General features: G+C 31.2%; 2 protein-coding genes across 10 annotated transcripts in view; one reads left to right on the top strand and one right to left on the bottom strand.

Annotated features, from left to right (window-relative positions):
• The window catches only part of LOC100870755 (protein Star), a 16,997-nt gene extending 13,183 nt beyond the window's left edge, over positions 1-3,814 (bottom strand). The window contains exons 1-3 of one of the 5 annotated variants that reach the window (XM_086912221.1): positions 3,473-3,814; positions 422-516; positions 212-320 (exon numbers count right to left, since the gene is read on the bottom strand). The gene's annotated coding sequence lies outside the window, so the exon portion shown is untranslated. Of the gene's footprint in view, positions 1-211; positions 321-421; positions 517-1,200; positions 1,735-3,472 lie in introns of those variants that run through there. The other 4 variants (XM_086912220.1, XM_086912222.1, XM_086912223.1 and 1 more) reach the window with 4 other exon arrangements.
• On the top strand, positions 3,745-24,392 carry LOC100870631 (serine/threonine-protein kinase 32B). Of its 5 annotated transcripts, XM_086912217.1 has the most exons (11): positions 3,797-4,173; positions 4,234-4,416; positions 9,231-10,276; positions 11,428-11,463; positions 12,174-12,342; positions 13,193-13,390; positions 19,716-19,805; positions 20,037-20,203; positions 20,585-20,865; positions 21,475-21,687; positions 22,691-24,392. In XM_086912217.1, exons 3-11 carry the CDS (start codon positions 10,145-10,147, stop codon positions 22,854-22,856), a joined length of 1,452 nt encoding a protein of 483 aa, XP_086768343.1. In that variant the 5' UTR covers positions 3,797-4,173; positions 4,234-4,416; positions 9,231-10,144; the 3' UTR covers positions 22,857-24,392. The 5 variants fall into 5 exon arrangements, with proteins under 5 accessions (XP_086768342.1, XP_012346691.3, XP_086768343.1 ...); XM_086912216.1 differs by lacking the exon at positions 4,234-4,416 and having other exon boundaries at positions 3,745-4,173; XM_012491237.3 differs by lacking the exon at positions 4,234-4,416 and having other exon boundaries at positions 3,745-4,173; positions 11,408-11,463.

Below are 24,392 nucleotides of genomic sequence, written 5' to 3'. Positions count from 1 at the left end.
TTTTCATACGACGTTTCGTACGAAAAATTGTTAAATTTCTTTTTTGCTAACTTTAAATTTATTAACTTTATTTAACTCGAAGTTAAATAAAAGATAAATTCTAAAACTTGTTCGAGAAAAGAAAGGAAATTATTTAAATTTAGGAAATTAACATTGATAGGATTAAAGAATGTTTCGATTAAACGATGAAATTCTTAGAACCAGCACTTACCTGGTTTGTTCAATTTACACTGATCTTTCGAAAGCTATTGTTTATTCAACATTCATTAACCAATACGGGGAACGAGGCTTCTAAGTAATACATGGAACACCTGGAACCCCTAACAAAAGAACGTGTCTCTGATGAAACCTCAAACCTACATGGTACGTTCAGTTTATCAAATAAACGTATGCAACAGAATATTAAATAAAGATGTATTACCCTTTATGTTCTCCGTGAAACACGTATACTGTTCACTGTATTACAACTCGGATCTCGGTGGACACGTAATTTTGTTCCATCATATATTTGTTATACTAAAACGTAGATATCAAAATAAAAATTAAAAATAGGAAAAATTGAAAAAAATATTTTTATAATTTTTATAATATATCGATTAATAAATAAATATTAATTAAATTAAATTTAATATAAATTCTAAATTCAAATTTTAAATTTTGCCTATTTTTAGCATATTGTTATAAATATTAATTCACACATAATAAAACATGCATGTACATAGAATTTGATATAGAAAGGATTTTGTACGACAGATTAAAACACAATACGTGTATTAAATTTTCGCATCCTTAAAATCGAACAAGTATCAAAAAATCAATTTTTGGGAAAGGGATAAAAGAAGAAATATTCGGGCCGAATAAATCATAACAGGCTAATCGTTCGCGAAAGCAATTCGAAATGTTCATCGAGCCATAACCGAAAGGGGATGAAGTGATGTATGTTCGTCGAAGAGGAAAAGTCGTACGCCCTTCGACGCGAAAACAACGAGCAACCGAAGTGAAAGGAGGAAACAAACGTCAAGGCATCATATAGTTCGAATATATGTGTAGTATGTGTGTGATATAGACCGCGTAGGTGTGTGAAAAATGCGAATTATTATTGATCGAAGAGAACGTCTGCCGCGTGTGCACGTAAAAGGAAACGGAGACAGCAGTTGCGATGACGATGGGAAACTTTGTCGTCAACCTTCGCTTCGATACCTTTGATCAGTTTCGTTGTTTCGATGAAAGCAGAACAACAGCAAACCACAATCGAGAATCATCATTGTTCCTAAAGTCTTTCATGTTTTCGAAACTGTGCACTTCCTTGCCCTTAACGCTATTGTGACATCATCGTTATTACACTTTGCGCTTCCGCCAACGTTTCAACATCCCGCGAGAAATCGAAGCGCGAAAACGAGTCGCAAAAGGGACAACAACAAAATTTTTATCTCTGGTAACGAAATAAAAATATTCTTATTATTGCATTTCACTAACATCTTAACGATTTGTTTTAGCGCACACAGGATGGATGATAAAATATGGCTCTGGTTTCATCGAATTTCCTTGGAATATTCTTTTATTCTATCGTGAAAGAAATATCGTTCTGAATTTTCTTGAGTATTATTTCGTTCTACCTTCGAAGGAAATATAGTTTCAACGATAATAAATGATGCGTAGAATCCTATATACGAAAAAAAATTGACAGTTACGTTTGAATTAGGAAAATTCGTTTCGTATAAAATGCTGGAATCAAAAAATTTATTTTTATCGTTTAATAATAATTTAATAGCGTATAGTTTTTTTTCCCGACTCTTTTTTATGTCAAGATTGGTAAACCTCGAACATACAGCGATGATAAAATGAAATAGGATATATGAAGACTGGAAAACGAGAGAGAGAGAGAGAGAGAGAGAGAGAGAGAGATTCATTTTGATCGCTTATGACATTGGGATAAAAGCGACGATAATTGTTCTCGGCGCGTTTGAAATGGAGTACTCGGATAAAAACCGAATCAAATGAGTAGTCTTTCTATTGTTCCGTCCTCGATCCGATTTCAAGTATGCAGATAGGATCGAAGAAAGAATAGAGAGTTCGATGAGAACATTCGTTCTTCAAGAAATTGTTCAATCCGAAAGTTACTACGATCCACATCTTGGTGCATAAGTTCCTATAGTTCCGATTTATAAGAATCTTAAGAATTTAATGTACGATACGTAAATCTTACTTTTTATCATACATTTTTTTCAATTTTCAATTTTATTTGATCCTTTAGTAACTTTCATTTCTAATAAATACTCGTTTCAGTTGATATATGATATATAATGAAGTCGCGTAAAACGTATATGTAGCCACCATGATATATATCCCTAAGTTAAAGCTGCGGCACAAATTGATTCACTTGATTCATCCATATATGATATTTGTTTTAAAATATTAAGAGAGTCGTTAAAATTGATCAATATTATCAATTACTATTACGATGAAAGTTTAGTCGATGTTTATATTATGTCTGTCATGAATGAAGACTTCCAATGTCTATAATTAACAAAGATCGATCAATGAATTAGTGGTTACTTCCTTCAAAATCATTTCTGATGACTGAACATTGTTCATTCAGGGATCAATGATGAAAAACAATATCACCTCGAAAGCTATCCCTATATATGAATAAATTAATTATAATTAATTCATAGTTTGATAAATTTCAATATTCAAAAGAGTATTAAAATTCCATCATCAAGGAATTTTTAATTAATTTGCAAAAGAGAACATGTCGAGCCTATTTCACGGAAGGTTAGAGAATTTCTAGAATGAAAAGTAACATCGGAGCACAAGGAGAGGAATTTCGTAAATTGAAGAAACTGTATAATGGCATTACAAAGATGGAATTTTAGTAATAAGAGAAATAAGCTGAGAATGTTTTCAAGATAAAACAACAATACTTTCTACGTACGAAAATATAAAAGATTAATTGTTAGATTAAAGAATGCTTGTTGTGAAAGTGGAATACAACGACTGATAGCATCTATATCTAAACTTTATCCTTATCAATAAACGTAGAAAGTTACATCTAAATCGAAACAATCAGTGTCGTTTTAATTCAATAATCCGACACTTCCTCCATCGATTGTAACTAAGAAAACAACCGAAGAAATCTCGTATAAAATAACGAAACACGAATTCCGATCTTTCTCCGGCTATTAATATCCTTCGAGCCCACACCGATGGATCCTCCGGCTCATCTATCACGTCGTGAAAGAAAAACATATAGACTCGTTTAAAAAAACGTAGAGGTGACCCTCGTAACGAGAAAATACCATCCACGAAGAAATCGTTAACAAAGACCCCTTTTCATTATTCCATCTTACGATAGAAATTTTCTTGTTCCAATAAAAATTTCCTCTCCTTTTCATGGGTTAAGAATCAATCTTACACGCTATTAGCCAACAAGAAGAAGAAGAAGAAGAAGAAGAAGAAGAAGCTATCTTACGGTGTACGAAAAAAAAAATCCACTCTTTCAATACCCCTCGTTATTTCTCACAATACGTCAAAAGAAACCCTCTGAACGATCTCCTCGAGTCATCCTTTTATCGTCTCGTACGTGCACTCAACAAATTCCATCGATCAATTATATCACAATCTCTTCGTCCACGATTACACGACTCCATCCGGAATAAACGCGCTCGAGGACGCGCCGCGGCGCCGAAACACGCACGGCACGCTTGAAACGCAACCACGGAGGCGACGCGACGTCTCGGCGCAGACGCCGTCACCACACTCGCGTACACGAGCGTCGTTCCGTTGAACCATCCAGGAACATCGACACTCGTGCGGCGACCGCGACCGCGACCGCCACCAAACCAAACTTCCGCGATTTTGTTGACTTCCGCGCGCGGTTTCCGATCGTGCCTCGATCCTCCCACTCTCGTCTGTCGATCGATTTTCATCCATTACGATGATGAGCCATCGCGCGCGCATCGCTCGACGACACAATCATTATCGCGGGAATTTTCACGGTGCGACCAAGAATTGAGATCTTCTTGTGCGCGACACTGTTGACATTGCGCTTTTGATTCCCGTTTCAATTGCTTCGACGCTCGTCACGGATGTTTCTTTGGTACGGTGAAAACGATGGAAGGATGAGTGTCCATGAAACGGTTTTGATGATTAGAAAAATTAATATACGAATCAGTGAGTGAATATTGTTTTTTATTTTTTTTATTAATTTATTTATTTTTTTTTTTTTTTTAGTGAGATTTAAGTAGTACGATTAACGTGACAGAATGATTGAAATTGTTTGAAGAGTGTTCGTGCAATGAATATGAGAATATGTTGGAAAATCGTGCAGAAGCTGGAAATCGCGATTGACGAACGGTTCGACTAAAAACGATGACAAGTTTAATACCAATTATGAATCGAACGCGCATCGAACCGGTAATCGAAATTTGAATTAACGTTTTACAGAATTAACAATGGAATTTAATTTACCTGGTATCCATACGCGTACTATATCGATGGAATTCTAGAGAGAATTTGTTTATTATTCAACAGAATTTATATGATTTTTATATGTAGATATACATTGTTTCTATTTCGATGTCACTCGAGATGAAATGATAGATATCATTCTATATGATTTTCTCTTCGAATATCGAATAAAACCATTATCGCGATTTGTAATATTTGTGGAAAATTATTTCTTCATTTTTCATCGTTTTAATGCCATCTTCGTTGAACGACAATTCGCTCAGCAGTAAGTCATTAAGAAACCGTGATCGATCCACGTTGAAATCAATTCTGTTCAACGTTCAACATGATCGATCGATGTTGCTGCATCGTTCCGTGGATATTTGCATAATATTACTATATATATAGGGAAGTAATTACGTGGTGCATTCTTGTTACATTTTCATCATTATTATGTTATGAATTTTGTCTCGATGATTTGCATGGAATATCATACAAGAGTTCACATATCTATCTTGATAGGTATATCAAAATGGACGTAAAAGAAAAGAATATTATCGATAAACAAAGTTAATCAAATTGAATGAAAAACACTTGATGTATGTATTTCCTGGAAAATGTGAATGAATTAACCGTTCAATGGCGTTAAAGAGCCTCTCGTTTCTTCCCATATCGCGTGATAAAATGAGAGAGAAAGTGTGGGATAAGAAAGAAGAAAGGATATTATATGAATCAGATTTTTATATCGGCATGAATGAAACATAAATAACCGCTTTTGATTTAATAATATAGAAAAAGAAATATAATATATTCGAATTTCATATAAAAGAGATGCGTACAAATGAGCAACTATATTGAAAAAAAAAAAAAAAGAAAAGGAGGAGAAAAAAATATAAGTACTGCAAAAAGGGGAAAAATTGGCGTCTTTTTTTTTTTATTTTTTGCATCGATAATATTTTCGATGCATGGGATTTTGTCAAAAAAATGTCGCTTGTCTGAAATAATAAAACGTTAAAAAAAAGTTCCATTTCGATGGATCCGTACGTGTTTTATATTTCACATTTACAATGAGAGAGAATTATATTGTAGAACAATTTATATTGTTTCGAATATAAATAAATGATTAATCAGTATGTTAACGGAATATTGTGTAAATTATTACAACAACAATGATTTCGAAAGAATAAAACACGATATAAAAATTGAAAGGATAATGATCGAAAATAATGGACCATCGCGAACAAAGTTGCAACAATCGGGCAAATAATCTGATTGAGAAGAAAAGTATTATTTGCCAATAATTGAAATCGGAAATTAAACGAATACACGAGTACAAAATGTTATGTTCATCGATTATTTATTCCAATTGATTTGATTTGATGCAAAGTAAACTATTTCAAAAGAAACATGTTTGGATAATTTGAATCGTTGTAAAAACACATGAAAATATCGTATTTTTAATTAAAATATTAAAATCGATTTATTTCCTCTCTATCTAACTATTTAAAATCTTCAAATTTTTTTCTTTTATTATTCTCGTAATAAAGCGAACGAAATAATGTGCTCTAACAACTTCTAACAATGAAGTGGAAACCGGAAGTACAGTCAGTAGTTACTTACTTAGAACGTAGTTACTTACGTAGATAGAGAATAGAAAATGAAACGTAACCATCGTACCTTTAGTTATTCGTGCTTCCGGGTTACGTTCGTTTCATTCTACTTATGTGTCTATATTTAGAGAGAGAGAAAAAAAAAAAAACTCGAAATTACGAATACAGCATTTGTCGAGATGAAATTGGTTTCGCTGAGTTTCCGACCTTACTTGAAAAGTGACTTGAAAACGGGGTCAAACGCGCCCCTCTTTTTTTTCTCTCTCTCTCTTTTTTTTCCTCGTCTTTTTTTTTACATTGAGGTCGCTTTTCAAATGGTATGTACCGGGCACAATGTATAACCAGTGGGATTAGCACGACTAATGTCACGTTCGTTAGCCGTGCAAACAATCCACCGTGCCGACTTCCACTTCCGGCGCCGCGCGACTCGTTTACGATATGCACTTCCTCCGGTTGCCCGTATTTGTTTCCGTTTCCAATGAAAGACCCGTTTCTGATCCGCGAGAATGTTGAATTGAACGATGAATAAGTTGAAAATAAAAAAAAAAAAAAAAAAAAAAAAGAAAGAAACACAAAAAGGGAAAGGATTCGTAAGCTTTAAAAAGGAAACGTTTTTAAAAGGACTTTTTTTTCTTTTCTGATTCTATCCAAAGACCTTTTGAATCGTCGAATGTACGTGTTGAAATTTTTCATAAAAACGAATTGTGGTGAAAATTCGTTTCACTTCTTTTTTTGTCTATTAATTTTTTTCCATTTACTTTGGAAATACGTGCTCTTTCGATATTTTCACGTGTTTCTTGTCATTTGTTGAATTTCTTGATTGACGTCCTTTAACTATTCAGTAATGTAATTGATTTTTTCTTCGAGAATTTAAGAGAAAAAACAATTTGACGATACTGTTCAATTCTTCTTACTAGTTATTAATCAGTCCTCGTGTTTTTTAGAATAACTTTGATAATAAGTTTTTAATTATAATAATAATAATAGTAATAATTTTAAAGAAACGATGAAATTATGAAACAATATCGTTTCTTGTATGACACTTTGTTCTAACTCAATATTAGGCGAGTTTAATTAGATAATAGATAATAGCATGGATATTACGATTAAAGATTTTTATATACATATTGAATATTTTCGTGACTCAACTTCCAGTAGAATTCATGAATAACAGCTAGAATGAGAAATGGAACTAGAACAACCGTGAATTGATAGCTGTTTTGTGTATATATATGTATATATATCTTGAAAATTATTGATACTTGACATTTCATCTCAACGTACATGATCCTGCGGCAGAAATAGAAATCGATCAAAGGGCACAAGTTTTACGACAAACTTGTGAATTAATCAAGCAACGTGTACTCACATAGCTGTGAGATGTTTTCACGTGTAAGTCACGTTAGATCGACGATAAATTACAATCAAATATATCGAACTAACCTATTTTATTTTCACCTTCGAATATATTCCACATCTCTTATACATTTTCAAATATTACATGGATCTCATCCACGAGATATTTTAACGAATGAAAAGATTCCCTTAATATCACTCACAGACAAGATCTACGAAATACAACGTATATCTAGAATAAAATTCGTGATAAGAAATCATAACACGGTTATGATATTGTCCGCTCCATCGATTCCCAGTTTATTGTGAAATACATTTCGCTGTCAAGAAAGGGATGAACGAAGAGAAGAAAAACAATAGGGTATACGCGTATGTCGATATTAAAGAGTTTCGTAATATATCAGAGGTCAATAAATTTTTATTTGCTGAAACAATAAATGCGAATAATGGAATAAAAGCACAAATATCGTTCTTGAACGGATGGACGAAAGAAATTGCATCGACTTGATCTATCATAACGTTGTCAAAAATGCGATTCATATTTGATTTATCAATCTTCGATTTTTCGTATTATTAGCAATACTATATTTGTCGCATTAAAATTAAATGTTATAATGGTATAAAATGGTATAATAAGATGATAAAATTGATGAATTTAAAATAAAAGATTAAAATTAACTAATTATAAAAATTTCAATCAATTTGAAAACGTTCATAGTTTTCTCGTCAAGAACCTAATTCGGGATTTACGATTCTTTCCTCGTGTCAGAAAAATTTCATTTCGTATTTTTACTAGGAATTAATTTCGATCACGTATCCAATGTGGAAAAAAAATCCAGATATGTTTGGTGAATCTTGATATTGAAAATTATCTTTTAAACCGAAATGAAACAAACGGAAAATATTAAAAAGAATAGAAAGGAATGGATTTTTACCATATGCTCTTAAAGCCCTTTGAAATATATGAAATATGAAAATTCTGTTAACCCGTTGCTTTAATACCAGAAGAGAAAAAGAAAGAGGGGAAGTAGCACTTTGGCAAACGAGAATTAAGCGAGTATGCAAATTATATTTACTCGCCCTTTCATCTCTTTCCGGTTGAATCGAATAATCATGTTTAACGATGCCTCTATTTACTGTGAAATTCTGAAAAATCTTTCGAGCTTCTTTTTCAAATTCATCCAAGCATATTCACTGAAATTTCTTTCCTTTTTATAGCGGAACTTTTATATAAAAAGAATTAACTTTCTTAAAACGCATGGCACAATGCTGCGTTAAATTGAGCGATAAAATCAGCGCTAATTAATGGAATTTTTTATTAAAAGTGGCATGTTTCAACCTCAAGATGCAAAGATCCCTATTGTTCGTAGAATTTCTTTTTTTTTTTTTTTGCAATTACAAGATTTCTCATCCTTTATTCGCAAAAGCTTTCTTTCAAACTCTCGTTTCTTTTCTTTTTTTTTTTTCTTCTTTTCGACCCAAAACAATTAAATTGAATTCTAAAAATTTTCAACCTCTGTTACCAAACGACCATTGTACTTTCGTTTTTTTTTTTTTTTTAGGAGCTTTCACTAACGAGTATTTTATTTTTGAATCGTGGAAAATTGCTTTGAAATTGCGAAAGAAATTTCTACGAAAGGTAATTCGCATTCGATTTCCATTTTGTATGGTTTCATAGGGAACGCCTACATCTTGGCGGTAAAAATCAATGAAATCTCGATTTCCAGCCCATGAACCCGCAAATTGACGATTAATTGGCCAATTAACCGGCTTCCATGAAATCTTTCCGACCGATAAATTTCTGCTTGGTTGCAGACCAAAGCCATCGACCGTCGCCACCAAACAACCATCACATTTCCGGCCGCTTGTTATTCCGCGAATTAGCGTCAGTCCGGTATTAATTAATCCATGAATCGACACGACAATAATGAACGGGACAGGCGTCTAGATCGATCGATCATCGGCGGAAATCATCGGCGATTTTTCCAAAGATCTCGTCGAGATGACAGTGAAGAATTTCGAAATTTGAATTTTCCAAAAGTGATAAAGTGATAAAGAAACGAAAAGAGTCAAAGACACATATATGTGTCACAAACAAAAGAGAAGTCTAGAGAGAAATCAAAACGGAGAGTTGGGAAGGTGACGGAAATAGGATTCGAGTATTGAAAAGTTTTTCAAAGTGTCTAAAGTCAGGAAAATTGAACGGCGAATGGGAAGAGCCAGGTAACGGAAAAACTTTGAAAGTAAAGTTGAAAACGTCGTAAGAAATTGGTGGCATATTTCGACTGATATGTCTGTGCCCATGACAAAGTAGAAGAAAGAACGAGTTGAGAAATAGAAGGCGAAGAAAGAAATGAGGGAGGAGAGTGCAACTGGAGGTGGTGGAAAAAAGTAAACAAACCTTTGTACGTAGGGGAGAAAGACGAGGAAATCGAATGAGAGGAACAAAGTGACATTAATAGCAAGGGAGAAATCTTGACAGGAAGAAACGACCTTCGGGTAGATATCTAATAATAAAGAGACACGAGGCTGAAGGGAATATGAAGAGAAAGAAACAGGATTAAGCGATCGGGGCAAGAAAAGGACGACAAGGAGGAGTTTGTTGTGGCGAAATCGTGGTGAAACGGATAGAGACGCGAAATTGAAGATAGGGGAAAAAAAAAAAGAAAAAAGAAAAAGAAGAAAGATATTCGATCGAATGAATAACCGAGATATGAGTGGGTGGAAGCATGAGAATTCCAAGTGGATGTCTTTTCTCGGCTACACGTTACATCGGCCACCGGCACTCGCGTCACGTATCCATTGAGGGACAAAAATGGGTGCCAACCAGTCACGGAACGAGCCTACTCCTGGGGAAGAAGGTGAGATCGTTTTTTTTGTCGAACACGCGTTTATCGTTAATTTCGAAGAGTTAACTTCCAAGAAGAGTTGAGATGGAAACGAAAGGAAAAATGTATGCGTGTTTATCGGTTGTTCTCGTTAATTTACAACAGTTTGTCAATTTATCGAAACGTAGAATTTATGATAACGTTTTATCAAATTTAGTTCCGAAGAGAAAGTTAGATTAGTTAGGAACTACCGATATCACTAAATTGTAGAACTTTAAGACAACGTTACGTACATATTACACAAACTGATATAGATTGTTGTCGTGAAAACTTCACTTCAACGAGCTCAATATTCGTAATAATCATTGCATTGTGTTTCATAATGTCTCGTTACAACGAACCAAAGTTAATGGTTTGTTTCGCAAACATAGAATGTAGGGCAATTTCTCCTTGGAGTAGATGGTGCGAAGATAAATAAAAATTTCAGGAAATACGCTTTATCTCCGTTTTAATTAGCGAAAATTTAAAAACAAGAACTCGATTCAACCTCGAGTTAAAATAACTTTATTAAGGGACAGTTCTATCAACGCCAACTTCACCCCTAACTTATTACCAACTTATTACTTCTTAACGGGTAAACTTGTGGAACTATTTCAGATCCAATTTATCCAAATACGTCTCCCTTTATAGATGTAATTAGTAATGTTAGGAAACTGAAGGAAATTATTTTGCCATCAGAAGCGACATCTTAATAATAACGCGTTTTATGCGTCAAATGTTCACGATTCGAAATTTCGTGATACTTTGCATATGTGAAAACAAATGGTTGGAAGTTGTCCAAATTTCGCCATCAGCTGAGATTCATTCGGAAAATGACAAACGACAGGACACGATTTTAGGAGGAGATGGTCCTAACATCAACGACGATAAACTTCCTGTCACGCATGGTTTAAATAACCAGCGCGAGTTTTGGTACCCGTGTGCGTAATTTTTCTTTTAATTAGTCTTTTGTGAAATAACACGATGGCTTTGTATAACTTGTATCCTACGTTATGAACATTTTTCCACGTCGAAATCGAATTTCGCGGAAACGTTTATTTTCCTCAAAATGTGATAAACACATTCTTCTATTATTAATTCTATCTCTTTTGTTTCTCGTTTCAGTGAATTTTGATCACTTTCAGATCCTACGCGCCATCGGGAAAGGAAGCTTCGGAAAGGTACGAAATTTTTTGACGAAAATTTTTACTTAAAAGAAACGTTTCGTATACTACTTGTTTTCCTTTTTTTTTCTAATAATTGAAATAGATACGTGGTTGTAGAACATGTGATCGAAATCATTATTTTGAATAACCGTGTAATAATATCGAGATAATGCACGAAATAATAATATCGTGATAATAGGTCAATTATCGAAATCGTTATTAGATTATAATGTATAATTCAATTTATATTATTACTCGATATTGAAGCTAATAACTAGAATATGCCCGTTAGTTTTAATCATTATTAAATCATTTCTATTTTTTTCTATTTTTATTTTAATACTTTAGCTTTAAAAATGTATTTATTTTTATTCTTTAAATTTCCAATAATATATTCAACGTTAAAAAATATTTAATCAATTATAAAAATTAACTCAAAAAATTATTGAATAAAACTCAATCAAGCGATCATGTAAGGTGAAATTATCAAAGTTAAATTTCTTCGTCTTATTCTAATCAATAAAGAAACACGAGGATAAGAACTTTCGATCTAGAAAATTTCCATATCTCGCTACTTCTACGTCGCATCAATTTTTTTTCTCGAGCAAATATCCATCCTTTTCTCCCTCAAGCGGGTTTTATTTGTTATTGAACAACAATCGGTCGGTGGCAACTACATAATTCATCGCTCATCCGGTAACGAGCAATTAATTATTTCTGAATAGGTGTGCATAGTGCAGAAACGGGATCGTACTGGAAACATGTACGCGATGAAGTACGTCCACAAGGGTGAATGCGCGGCAAGGGGCGCGTTGAAGAACGTCGCGCGCGAAGTGGAAATTCTCTCACAACTGGAACACCCCTTTTTGGTGAACCTGTGGTTCAGTTTCCAAGGTAAGCTGATCGTGACTGCCTCTAGAATACCACGAACGAGGCTTACCAACCCTCCATCTCTCGTTATTATCGATTTTCCATAGTAGAAGGGTGCTAAGGACATTAAGCAAGGTAACTCGATCGACGATCTTTCTTCCTCGCTTTCCGCTTGTTTTACATTTGTTTTTTTTTTTTTTTTTTGCTTGCTTTACTGTTGAACCACAAAATTGGTAAATTGTATCACGATTAAAGGAGATAAAATGGAGCGATGATGAGATACAAGTAGATCCAGTCAGTTATGAAAATCTTCGTATAATATTTTACAAGGAATTTCAAGTATCTCGAGAGTTTTGATTTTATGGAAAATTTAAAACACAATGCAAAATCTAGTCTGAAAGTTTTATCATTTTTTCATATTTAAAATATAACTTTGTTTGCGAATATATTTCATATTAATAGAAAAATGAAATATTAAAGTATCTGAATATTTATTATTCTATATTACGCAATTACAAAGTTATATTTAAAAAAAAGAAGCAAAAATACCAAAAGTTTATCAATTAATTTCATATTTTCAAAAATAATATTCTGTTAAAATAAAAATTATTCTGTAATTTATTATCCTCTATGTACGTAGGTAGAATTTGTAATAACCTATTAAATTTTAAATTTTTTATTTTAAATTTCAAATTTTTTATTTTAAATTTTAAATTTGTACAATCTATTAAAATCTTCATGATTAGATAGATATAGTGATTTATAGAATAAAAGTTTAAAATTTTTCTTTTTGCGCGAAATTGAAAGTTTTTTTCTTTCATGAACTGTCGGAAGCAATATTACCTGTGTCATATCTTACCTTTTCCTTTTCCAGACGAAGAGGACCTCTTCATGGTTTCCGACTTATTGCTCGGCGGTGACCTGAGATACCATATCCAACAAGAGGTCGTCTTCACGGAGGAGAGCATAATACTTTACGTCGCCGAGATCGGTTTGGCTCTAGATTATTTGCAAAGTCACAATATCGTGCATCGTGACATAAAGCCTGATAACATCTTGCTGGACGAGGAAGGTACGTCTCAATTTTTGCACGTTGTATTAAAAATTTATTTGACTTTTCTTCGTTTCTTTCCTGTCAACCCGACAAATCTTCTCCATTCCAAAATAATTCAAGTAATCGCTGAGAAATTTCATTCTCGTTGGAAATCTCATCGTGAGAATGGTTAAAAACAAAGATTCTGGCCGAGAGTCTGGTTACAATTATCGAGAGAAAACGTTATCGAGGAAGCAATATTCCTCTCTTTTCCTTTTCCTCGTGGTAATTTGTAAAGTAGACACGATATCTACGCTTTAATTCCCTTTTAACAATGGATAATTTGAAAATTTCCAGAACACCGGAAAAGTTTAAATGGGTCATCGTTTTTAACGGAAATTTCATAGAGCGAATTAATTCTACATGATTCAGCGACTCACGGTTGAACTTTGGATCGCTATCATCCACGTTCTCGAGAAATATTCTCGAATAATGATAAATTCGTTAGAGAACTCGAGAGGTAAATATTTTCCTCCTCGGTCAAATCGATAGTTGTAAATTTCGAAACTAAAAAAAATTCCGAAACTATCGTACTATTGATTCGCGTGGGAGTTATTGTTAAAACAACTAGCCACACCCGTAGAGGCCGGTCAAGCTACATTCCCGAGATAATACGAATTACATTATGCTCGTTCCATTATAAATTATGAATACATTGCTCTCTCTATAAATTCCCTGAACACAAACTACAACGAATAGACGTTTTATCCAACTCTTAAATTCTATCGCGTTATTAATTAAAGAAATATCGCGGAACGTGGAACGTACGATGCTAAAAAGATTAAGATTGATAAAATTAAGATCTAATGAAGAATTGAAAGATTTTCATCTATCTTTCTCTTGAATGAAAATTAAATGAATATCAGAAATAGAAATAATGTAAATTTTTTTTTTTTAATATTCTTTACTTCTCTTTTAAGAAGATTCAAGGATAAATGTCATACGTTTGTTTTCAACTTTATATTGCAACGAAATATATTACAAATGAAATAATATTTTATAATGAATCTTGATCTTAATAATTATTTTCCGTAAGTTGTCGAATTGCATATGAAAAAAACAATATAGTAATATAAAGGCGTGTAATTTATGGAAATGGTATTCAAGGGAAATATTAAAAATACCTCGAGAAATATCGCGTAATATTTAAACAGAGGTCTTAATCTGAAAAGTTTTTTCATGCTGATTAAAATTTCATTCGGATTAGTGAACTTGTTTAAATTAAAGTTGGTCCATTTTAAGCTTCTTTTTAAAATACTCGAGTACTAAGTAAAAATAATATACCTATAGAATGTGTTATTTTTTATGTGAATTTCTAGTTTTATTTTATTTATTTTTATTCATGATTATAAATTTATTTTTATATATGCAATACAATCTTTATATTTACTTTATTTAAATTGATTCAAATAATATTTTCACATATGAATGAACTTTTTTTTCGCTTAAAGATTGAATTGAATTTGAAAAAAATATATCAAATCAAATAAACGTCAAACTTTATTTTATTTATTCTACCTTATTTAAGTATCTTCGAATTCTTTGTCGAATTGTTGATATTAATATAATTTTCATTCATTTCTCATTCATTTACGTTTCTATTGTTTCTTTCATTTATCCCAGTTAACAGAAAGTTTCAAAATGTTTTTCCTTGAGACATCTTAATAAATAAGATAAAAGCGACAGAAAATAGTGTCGGAAGAAAGGAAACGAAATAATGACAAGAAGTACAAGAAGTATATAAATTCAAATAGATAAAGGAATAAAGGAAAATTTGATAAAAGACAACTCGAAATACAACAATGAACAATATCGCCAGTTTACGTATTAACGTAGTGAAAAATAACCCGAAGATAAATCCAATTTGCAGAAAAAAATAATTGATAATAATGATCATCTATTCAAATTATCATTTATCCTGATATCTAATACTCTAAATACTTCGATATATTTTATTCAAGATATTTCATTATTATTTGCGAAATAAGTTTGTCGTGTCGACGAATGATAAAAAGAATTTTCTCAAAAATATACAGAATATACTATGCTGTATAATTAATTTCAATTTATATGATTATTTCATTTATTTGCGGTGAAAAATCGATACTCGATATACATTTATACTTGTTTAAGTATAAAAAAATATATCAAAAAAATGTGAAATTGTTACCAACGTTTGTTTAAATTTTTCTTTATTTTTTCATTATTCAAATTAGAATTAAATTAATAACAAACATTTTACACGAATGGGAAGTATTGATTGAAATATACATGTATTTAATTCTTGGAACTATTTGTGAACAGAGATCGGCCGAGCGATTTTAAATAAAGACAAAAAAAACTTGATATAAATTAGAAAAATGCATAAAAATTTCAATCCATCGTTCGAACGAAATTCCGCATTGTAATTTAATATAATTTAAGTATTCAAGATCCATCTTAAAGTAGCCATTTCTGAAAAATATATGGTAAGTTGGAAATACGGATTCAAATTCATTTTAAGAACTTTTTCCTCTTTAATGGAACGCGAATTACACTTCGTACAGATAATCGTGCACATCGTACATAACGTAATAATCAAATGAAAATATAGTTAGAAGTAGCATAGTTGGAAACAGATGATAAATGATGATCAACGATGATCAAATATATTCCATTGGAAATGAGTGAAATGAAAATTAAATTAAAAGAATTTGTACGTTTGAAATCGACTCATAGTTCCTTTTTAATTAGCTTGACGTTACACGCAAGTTCGTTAAACGCATATTCGACACATGAGTTGTTCGACACAGTTAAACGAGGATTCGAAATTCTGTAAATCGAGAAACTAGTATTATAGACAAATGTACGCTTATTTCGTTTGAATATCAACCGAACCGTTTATGTTTGATTTACACGGATGTATATAGCAATCGACCAACCTGTGAATTCATTTCGAATGAATTGCAAGGGTTTAATTATATTATTTCATAGATTTCTAATAGGGATTGATTTTGCATATATATTAAAATCACACGTAAAACTGAAATATATCCGGAATATATATAAAAATTGTGCATTAAAAATTTAAAAATTCGTGATCTTACATATATACGGCTATTTAGATATATGTGAATATCTAATTTCTAACGATCAGATTTTTCACCAATCAGATTTTCAAATTGATCTCGGTGGAATTCGTTTTGGTGCCGTTTAAACGATTTTTCGATAATATTTAATATCGTGCTACAATTCCATGGATGGAAAAATGAAATGTATCTACGTAAAAAAGAAGAAAAATACTTGAGTTATGTCAAAAATTTTCAATTTTTAGTAAAAGACAAGAAATCTTATAACCTATGTGAAAAAATATCATATTAAATACAATAGTAAAAATATGAACAATAAAATTTTTAATTTATATTGGATCAGTTACTATATATATATATATATATATCATATATATTTTATACAATACCAATTTTCTGATAAACCATTTGATATTTATTTCAAATATATATATATATCAAAAAAACAAATCGACAATGAATATTTTTCTTTTTTCTTATGCTATGAATCTCTTCATCGATGAAAATATGATAAAATTTCAAGAGTGGCCAACGTTCATAATTCAGAAATATTCTTCGAATTATTCATAGAGAAAGATAAAAAAAATAAAACTATTAAATAACTTTGGAAAGAATATTTGCTTGAAAACTTGATTTATTATTTTACTTGAACGAACATTACACAATTTTAAAGTTTTTATTAACAATTATTTGCAACAAGTTTGCAAAATTAAACGTAAATACTTGATCCTCCGCAAAAATTATCATTAAATTACGTTTTTCATAAATGAAGCGATAAAAAACAGACGGATATTTAATGAGATGGATGAAACTTCAAAAATCAAAAATCGTACAAAATCGTTCTTGAAAGAAGGGAATGTTAACGAAATTTAAAAAGAATTCTTTGTGAATAAATAAATAACGTTTATAACAAAACAAAATATAAATTTCCATAACTAAATAAATTTTAATTCAATTTTTTCATTGTTATGAAATGAAATTTTATCTCGAGCAAATGGTTGTTTTCATATGACTTCTTTTAATTTATTTCTTCCTCGGTAGATGAAAACGAAAGAGAATTAATTAAAATCATTTTCTTTTAATTTCAATTTCCTGATGTCACTTCGAACTTCGAACAACACAAATAAATGAAATGATTACTTTTGATTACTACTTATGTATAATATATCTTTCGCATTTAATATCTGTCCAATAGTGTATATCACATTTAAATTTAATAATTATTTATGTCGATTTATGTAACGATTAATCGAATTAATCTCAATTAATGTAATTAAACAAACTTTTTCAGAAATGAATTTTCCCAGAAGATGTATCGATGGAGAACCGCTTTTGATTGCTCATCAAAGGTCAAAGAACGGCTACAATAAAGTACCACGTTATATTCCGGTGACGTAGGCCTCAGATCCGGTCATTTTCCTCTCCCTCTCTCTTTCTCTTTCTCTATTAGTCGCGACGGGCTGACTCAGCCCATAAATAATTTTATGCTTTCCATACGACCTCGAAGCCACGTGCTTTGAAAATTTCATCCTTTGACGCAACACGAAAAAGCTCTCGCGCTCAACTACAAAAACGTAAGCACGAATTACTCACAACCTCAAAGCTTCGAAAGAATATGGAGATGAAATTTAATTTTATTATCTCGAGAACAAATCTCTTTACGTCTGAGCAGCATGCCAATTTTTATTTAAAACTCATAAACAATTAACGTTTATTCATAATTTCATAAAAAGATATAAAAATCTTTTCATTTCTAAATCATTTCATCAGCAATTATTTTTGTTTATAGAATTTTCCTTTTTTTACATAAATTTTTCACGTTATCAGCAATCCTAATAACTTGTTTCTTTCTTTTAATAATAATAAAATAGTTTGTTTCTTTTCATAATTATTTAAAAATATATTTTTTTATACGATATTTTGGATTTTCAAATTCAAATTAAGATCGAATAAAAATTAAAAAAGTCATATTGAAAACACAGCAAATATAAAATATTTCAATATAATCGTACAGTGAATCTTTATTATCTTTTCAATGTTTGTTTCGACAGATGACAAGTCACTTGTGTTCTATTCTCTCTTTATTTTCATCCAGCTTTATTTATAAAGAAACGAGCGGTGAAAATTTTGATTGGAGGAGAGAGCCTCAAAAATTCATCATTTTGTGATCTTCAAGAGATAATTCCTTTCTCTTTCAATAAAATTTTTCATTCGGAGAAAAAAATCATAGAAACGAGGTATTCAATCGTTCGAAAAAAGAGACTCGTCCGAGGACATTCACACTTCAAAGAAGATCCTAATTTCCCGTTGCATTTGCCCGACAGTTGTTTGCGCTTCGAAATTGCTTCTGCATCATTTAAAATTACCCAGACTGAGTGTCAACTTTGCTCGCGTTTCATCTTGCTAGCCATATTTTCACCTCATTGTTCGTGAAAATATTCTTCGCATACTCACCGTTATCCCTTTTAAACTCTTTCATCAGTCGATGTTGGTGAGCTTTTAAAAAAATCCCTGAAAAGAGATTTCAGTTAATTTTGATCAAAAGATTTCTATTTCATTCATCCATCGAACCGCGAAATTTGTCTTCCGTCGTTCTTTCGATGATCTTTTATCCTACGCTTTATTTTTTGATTCTATTAAATGTTTCTATCAAACCTTTTTTTAAATTATTCAAATCATGTTATATAATCATTTCTAATTAATGGTAACGATAATATCAAAAAAATATGAAAGAAAGGAAAATAACGAGAAAGATATGATTACAAAAATAACGAATACGAAATCAAGTGTAACGCGAATTAACCCTGAGTGCACATTGATCGATATTTTCCACTCGTCTGCTCTGAAACGTCATATCTCATCTCTCGTGGATAGTGTAATACTCAGGTAACATAGAAATTCCGCAAAAAAGTCCGATCGTAAAAAGTAGCGTGATATTCGATTCTCGAAACTGAATCACGCGTGTGACATCGTTTGCGTCATATGACAGATGATACATAACGATCACCAGCTGACGATTAATCAAATTCGTATCATTATCCAAGGGTAAGAGGCAAGTTAGGAAAAAAAAAAAAACGTGAAATTGGATAAAAGAATGATGATGATAATTTAGTGAATTCGAATCGCGCGATTATCAACTATTTTTCTCTTGTAATTATAAATAGTTCTTGTGAATAGTAAATAAAGAAGTGATTAAATAAATAAAGGTGCGATTATGAAGTTTATGTTCTGTTTAGGACACGCGCACGTGACAGATTTCAACATCGCAACCGTGCTGAAGGGTGGAGAATTAGCTTCGTCGATGTCAGGAACAAAACCATACATAGGTATGAATTAATTATATTTTGACCGCTACGGTCAATTGGTATAAAGCCATTAAATCATTATAAATATTAATTCGTTTCGAGTTTTATGAATAATCGAGAGAGACGAAAACGATTCTAAAATCATTACCGATGAAGATAATACATGTGTAAATATGTTGATAAATGTAACGAAGATTATTCAAGAAAGCTAGTCACACCGATTAAACTTCGTTGAATATTATTCTAATATAGCTCCAGAAATCTACATGTGCTACTTGTCGGAGTACTGTACTCTTGGCTACAGTTATGCCGTAGACTGGTGGAGTTTAGGAATTCTTGCTTGGGAAACTCTCGCAGGAGAACGTCCTTATCCCCTTTGTTCCACTACGACATACAGAGAAGCTTTGGAGATCCTTCAAGTAAAATAAAATCTTTTTATTCATTATTATTCATTATCTCTTTGGAAATTCTTATATATCAAATCATATTTTCTTTACAATTTATTTTTTAGCGATGGAACGTATCATTTTTTCAAAATATTCCTTTCCTTTAAAATATGTATGTGTACGTACGCGAAACATCGAAGGAAAATTTATTTCATTTCATCCATTTCTGTTAATATCCTTCGAATTTTCTTTTGTAAAATTTTCCAATCTTTTGAAAATAGATTGCTTGCAAAATTATTGAAAATATTGAAATCGCATTCTTTCGAGGATAAATATTTATAATTTAGTCTGCATTACTCCAAATTTTGAAATAGTGAAAAGATTTGGAGGACATAAAAGAAAAACATTATCTAGGATGAAAGGCCGATGCCTACTGGCTGGAGTTCCACGATATGCGAGCTTCTGGACAGATTGTTAACCTTGGCACCAGGCGCACGAATATCAACGTTAAAGGAATTGAAGCAAGTGAACGCTATGAAAGAGCTCGACTTTGACAAAGTGTTGAACAAGCAGATTAAGCCATCGTTCACACCGCCAAAGGATCATCTGAATTGTGATCCGACGTTCGAACTAGAGGAAATGATTATTGAGACGAAACCGTTGCACAAAAAAAAGAAGCGTCTCGCGAAGCAAAGGTGAGCGGACTACGGAAGAGAATGAAGTTAATTACTACATACTTGTTCATATCGTGTGATCTTGCTGAAAAGAAATTAACGTCAAGGATATTGATCAAACACAGAGACCTTTACTTTTTTCATCGGAACCTTTTTAAATCTATCATATCATTTTGTGAAAATCCTTCTATAAAAGAAAATTCTATTATAATTTAATTATCAAGATAATCATTAAAAGTTCTTTTTACATTATATAATATCCTAAAGTAATGGATAATTAATTAACGCGTTGGATAGAATATCTTATCTTCAGATAGATTCCTAGATGAAAATCCATAAATAGTCGAAGATTTCTAATAAAAACTAAGAAGTTAAGTAAAGCATAGGCATCCTTTTCCAATTCCAAGATATCTCTTTCGTTTCCGATTTAAATCTGACTTTCTTATCGCCGATCTTTCCCAATCGTAATTTTCGCATAAAAATTCTCTTGAGTTATCGATCACTGAGAAATTGCTTTCGTAAATCAATTCGCAAAAATCGTAAATCAACAATGAAAATCCATTTGATTTTATTAGCGATCGCACTTATAATTTTCCACTTGACTCGAAAGAAAATGTTGAATGTACATAGATCGTTGAAAGTTGATCATCCACCCGAAGACACGGGGATTGGATTCGCGGAGGGTGCGGGACCAAGCGTCGATTTTAGAAGATTAACATTCATTCCGGAATATCGGGTGTACAATCGAGAACGCGAGATGGAGAGGAAAGAAAGGGAGAGGAAAGAGAAACAGTGGGAGGAGGATTTGAACACTGCCATGAAGGGTGCCGAGGAAAGGCTGAAGTGAGTTAAACCATTTCTTTAATTACTATTGCATTCTATAATTGTCGTTCTTTTTTTTTCTTTCTTAATCGTAAATGATAATGAAACGTAAAAGTAATTCTGAGGTAACTATTTATTATATATTAATTAATATTAATTCTGAGAGAGAATTTAATAAGAAAAATAATTAGTGTTTTTGTAATTAAAGATAACACCCTTAGGCGTAAGAATGAAATAATCGTGGATAGATTTTTTATACGTTTCTAGAAATGAATTATTCTATATATACGTTTAATTTTCATAAAATTGAAAGAAAAGATTAATTAAGATTATCATTTTATGTGAATGTTTTATTGTTTTTTCATATCTTGTAGAACATTATTATAAATTAGTACAATAGAAAACGTTAATAATGAATAATTTCTTTCAAAGTTTTAATGCAAATGATTTCGAAAAAATGATATAATATTTTTTTCTAGAAAATTTTATCTGGAAATCATTGTTTCTCTATGAATTTATGAAAAAAAAATCGTAAATTTTTAATTAATCGAATAAAATCTCTAATCGAATAAACAATATGAGTTCAGACAATTTTTGGGCCTGTGAAAACGAAAATTTATCGATTGAGAATAATATATAACTATACATATAATATAACAGATTATAAAATTCGCGCCATAAAAAACTGAAATATAATATAAACGATCCTTTAATATATATCCTATTTTGATCTCGCTTTTTGCGATATAGGATAATCAAATGCAACAAGAGTCGTATTCTTCGATATATAAAACGTTCGATTTATACAATTTTCCGATACAAAATTCTGTCGTTCTCGATGAAAAAAATAGGATGATTCGTCTCATTTTTTTTTCATCTGTTCTTATAATCATAAAATCATAATTTCTAAGAGGTTTAAAAATTCCTATTCTTCAACATTTATCAAATGTTTCTTTAAATATTAATTAATTTCTTTTTCCACGAACAATTTATTATACAAAGAAATTTAATTTGATAATTACAGAACGAAACAACAGCCAGCACAGCAAACCGGAAATCGATTGAGCGTATCAACTGCTAACGTGAAGACACGCATAAGTGCATCCCCGAGACAAGGAAGACGAATTAGCACTGCAACATCGTCGGATATCGATTATATCGATGCAAGTCCCGAACCTTCCACATCGTAAATTCTTTCTGAACACTTTTTTATGTGAAAAAAATCAAAGTATATAATGAACAGTTTAAACTTCGTTGAAATTTACATTTGTTCTCCGATTTATGAGTGAAATATTTATAAAATTTATTCTCGATCGTGATAAATTTAAATCTAGTCCTTTGACGATCGACGGTTTTCTTTGATTTCAGCAATTATTAGAAGTTAATATAAAGATCATGAATTCAATGAAATAATAAAAAATTAGAATTATTATTCATTTCATTTTTTTTTTTTTTTTTGGATTTTTTTTAAATTACCGTGATCACACGAATACTACAAAGAAAAGAGACGAATGTTTAAAATAGCGTTATAAAAGGTCTATTTGCTGCAAACAATGTTCATTAAATAATTTCATTTATATTATAGTTTTCATTGGAAAAAAGAAATACTGGATTATTCGATCTATCAGCATGGATGTCGTAGCAATTTATGTTTTATTACTGTTTTACTATCAGATGATCACCGATCAATATCCGTTTCTGCAATATATATATATATATATTATATTAGAGAATTCATTTTATTTTTCTTTAATTTTTTTTTATTTATCATCGTTATTCGCGATAATCGTTGATCATGTGGCCGTCGTAGTCACAAGTCGCTCGACAGAAACGAAATGTTTCCATTTTCTTAAACGTTCGTAATCCTAGCCTTAATATATATAAAATATTCGAAATTTATGATTGAACGGTAGAAAAAGTTCAACATAAATTTTTGAATAATAATTTTACAAATAATTCTGTTTTTCCAAAAAAATTAATATGTATCTCAATCGATTGAGATCTCATACTATATTTTATTCTTTCTTAAAAAAAAAATGTATCGTTTATTTTTATAAAAAAACGAAAGAAGAATAACTCGACCAAACTGAAGCCTTTTAAAGAGCATTTTACCAAAACAAAAGCTTAGCAAAAGGAAGAAGAAAAAAGAATTATAATATTTTCTCTTCCTAGATCTTACTTTTCTTCTGAAAAAAAAAAAAACTGAAGTTAGCGCGCGGTCCAAAACACATTTGGAATAATCTTCGTACTTACTTCACTTATTACTAAACTTATTTTTACTAAACTTATTATTACTAAACTTATCCTTCACTTTAATAGTTGATATATCCTACTTAACTTTTTTCTTAGAAAGTTACTGAACTTGTGTAGTTTTGATTCCAATAAATTTTGTAAATTTAAACAAAATTTAAGATCTATTAGAGATACATAAATCATATCATTCAAATCCTTTAACAAATTATGATTAACTTTATAAAAATCGCATCTTTTCTCAATTTATATTATTGTCTGACAAAATGCATACCTGCCATCATTTCGCGCACACTTCTACTTCAAATCTTATTTAAGAACATCAAAGTCCACTCCTTCGATAATCAAACCGACGAACACCAAGAATGTAATGTAATTTTATAAATAATTATAAAGAAAGAATATATCTACGTTATAATGTAAAATTAAACGGTAATTTAAAAAACGAAAAAACAAAAAAAATGAGTTGAATATCA

Source organism: Apis florea, unplaced genomic scaffold (assembly GCF_048593485.1).
Source record: "Apis florea isolate Af1SG1 unplaced genomic scaffold, ASM4859348v1 contig_3367_pilon, whole genome shotgun sequence".
In the NCBI taxonomy this organism is placed as follows: Eukaryota; Metazoa; Arthropoda; class Insecta; order Hymenoptera; family Apidae; genus Apis; species Apis florea.
Note: the sequence above shows the minus strand (reverse complement) of the source record. Positions and strands in the feature narration are given on the sequence as shown.

Bases quoted from the DNA above. Each gene is read 5' to 3' on its own strand.
- LOC100870631 (XM_086912216.1), top strand. From the start codon at position 10,145: ATGAGAATTCCAAGTGGATGTCTTTTCTCGGCTACACGTTACATCGGC. The intron at 13,391-19,715 runs GTACGTCTCAAT...TGTTCTGTTTAG, and splicing joins CATCTTGCTGGACGAGGAAG to GACACGCGCACGTGACAGAT. The intron at 20,204-20,584 runs GTAAAATAAAAT...AACATTATCTAG, and splicing joins AAGCTTTGGAGATCCTTCAA to GATGAAAGGCCGATGCCTAC.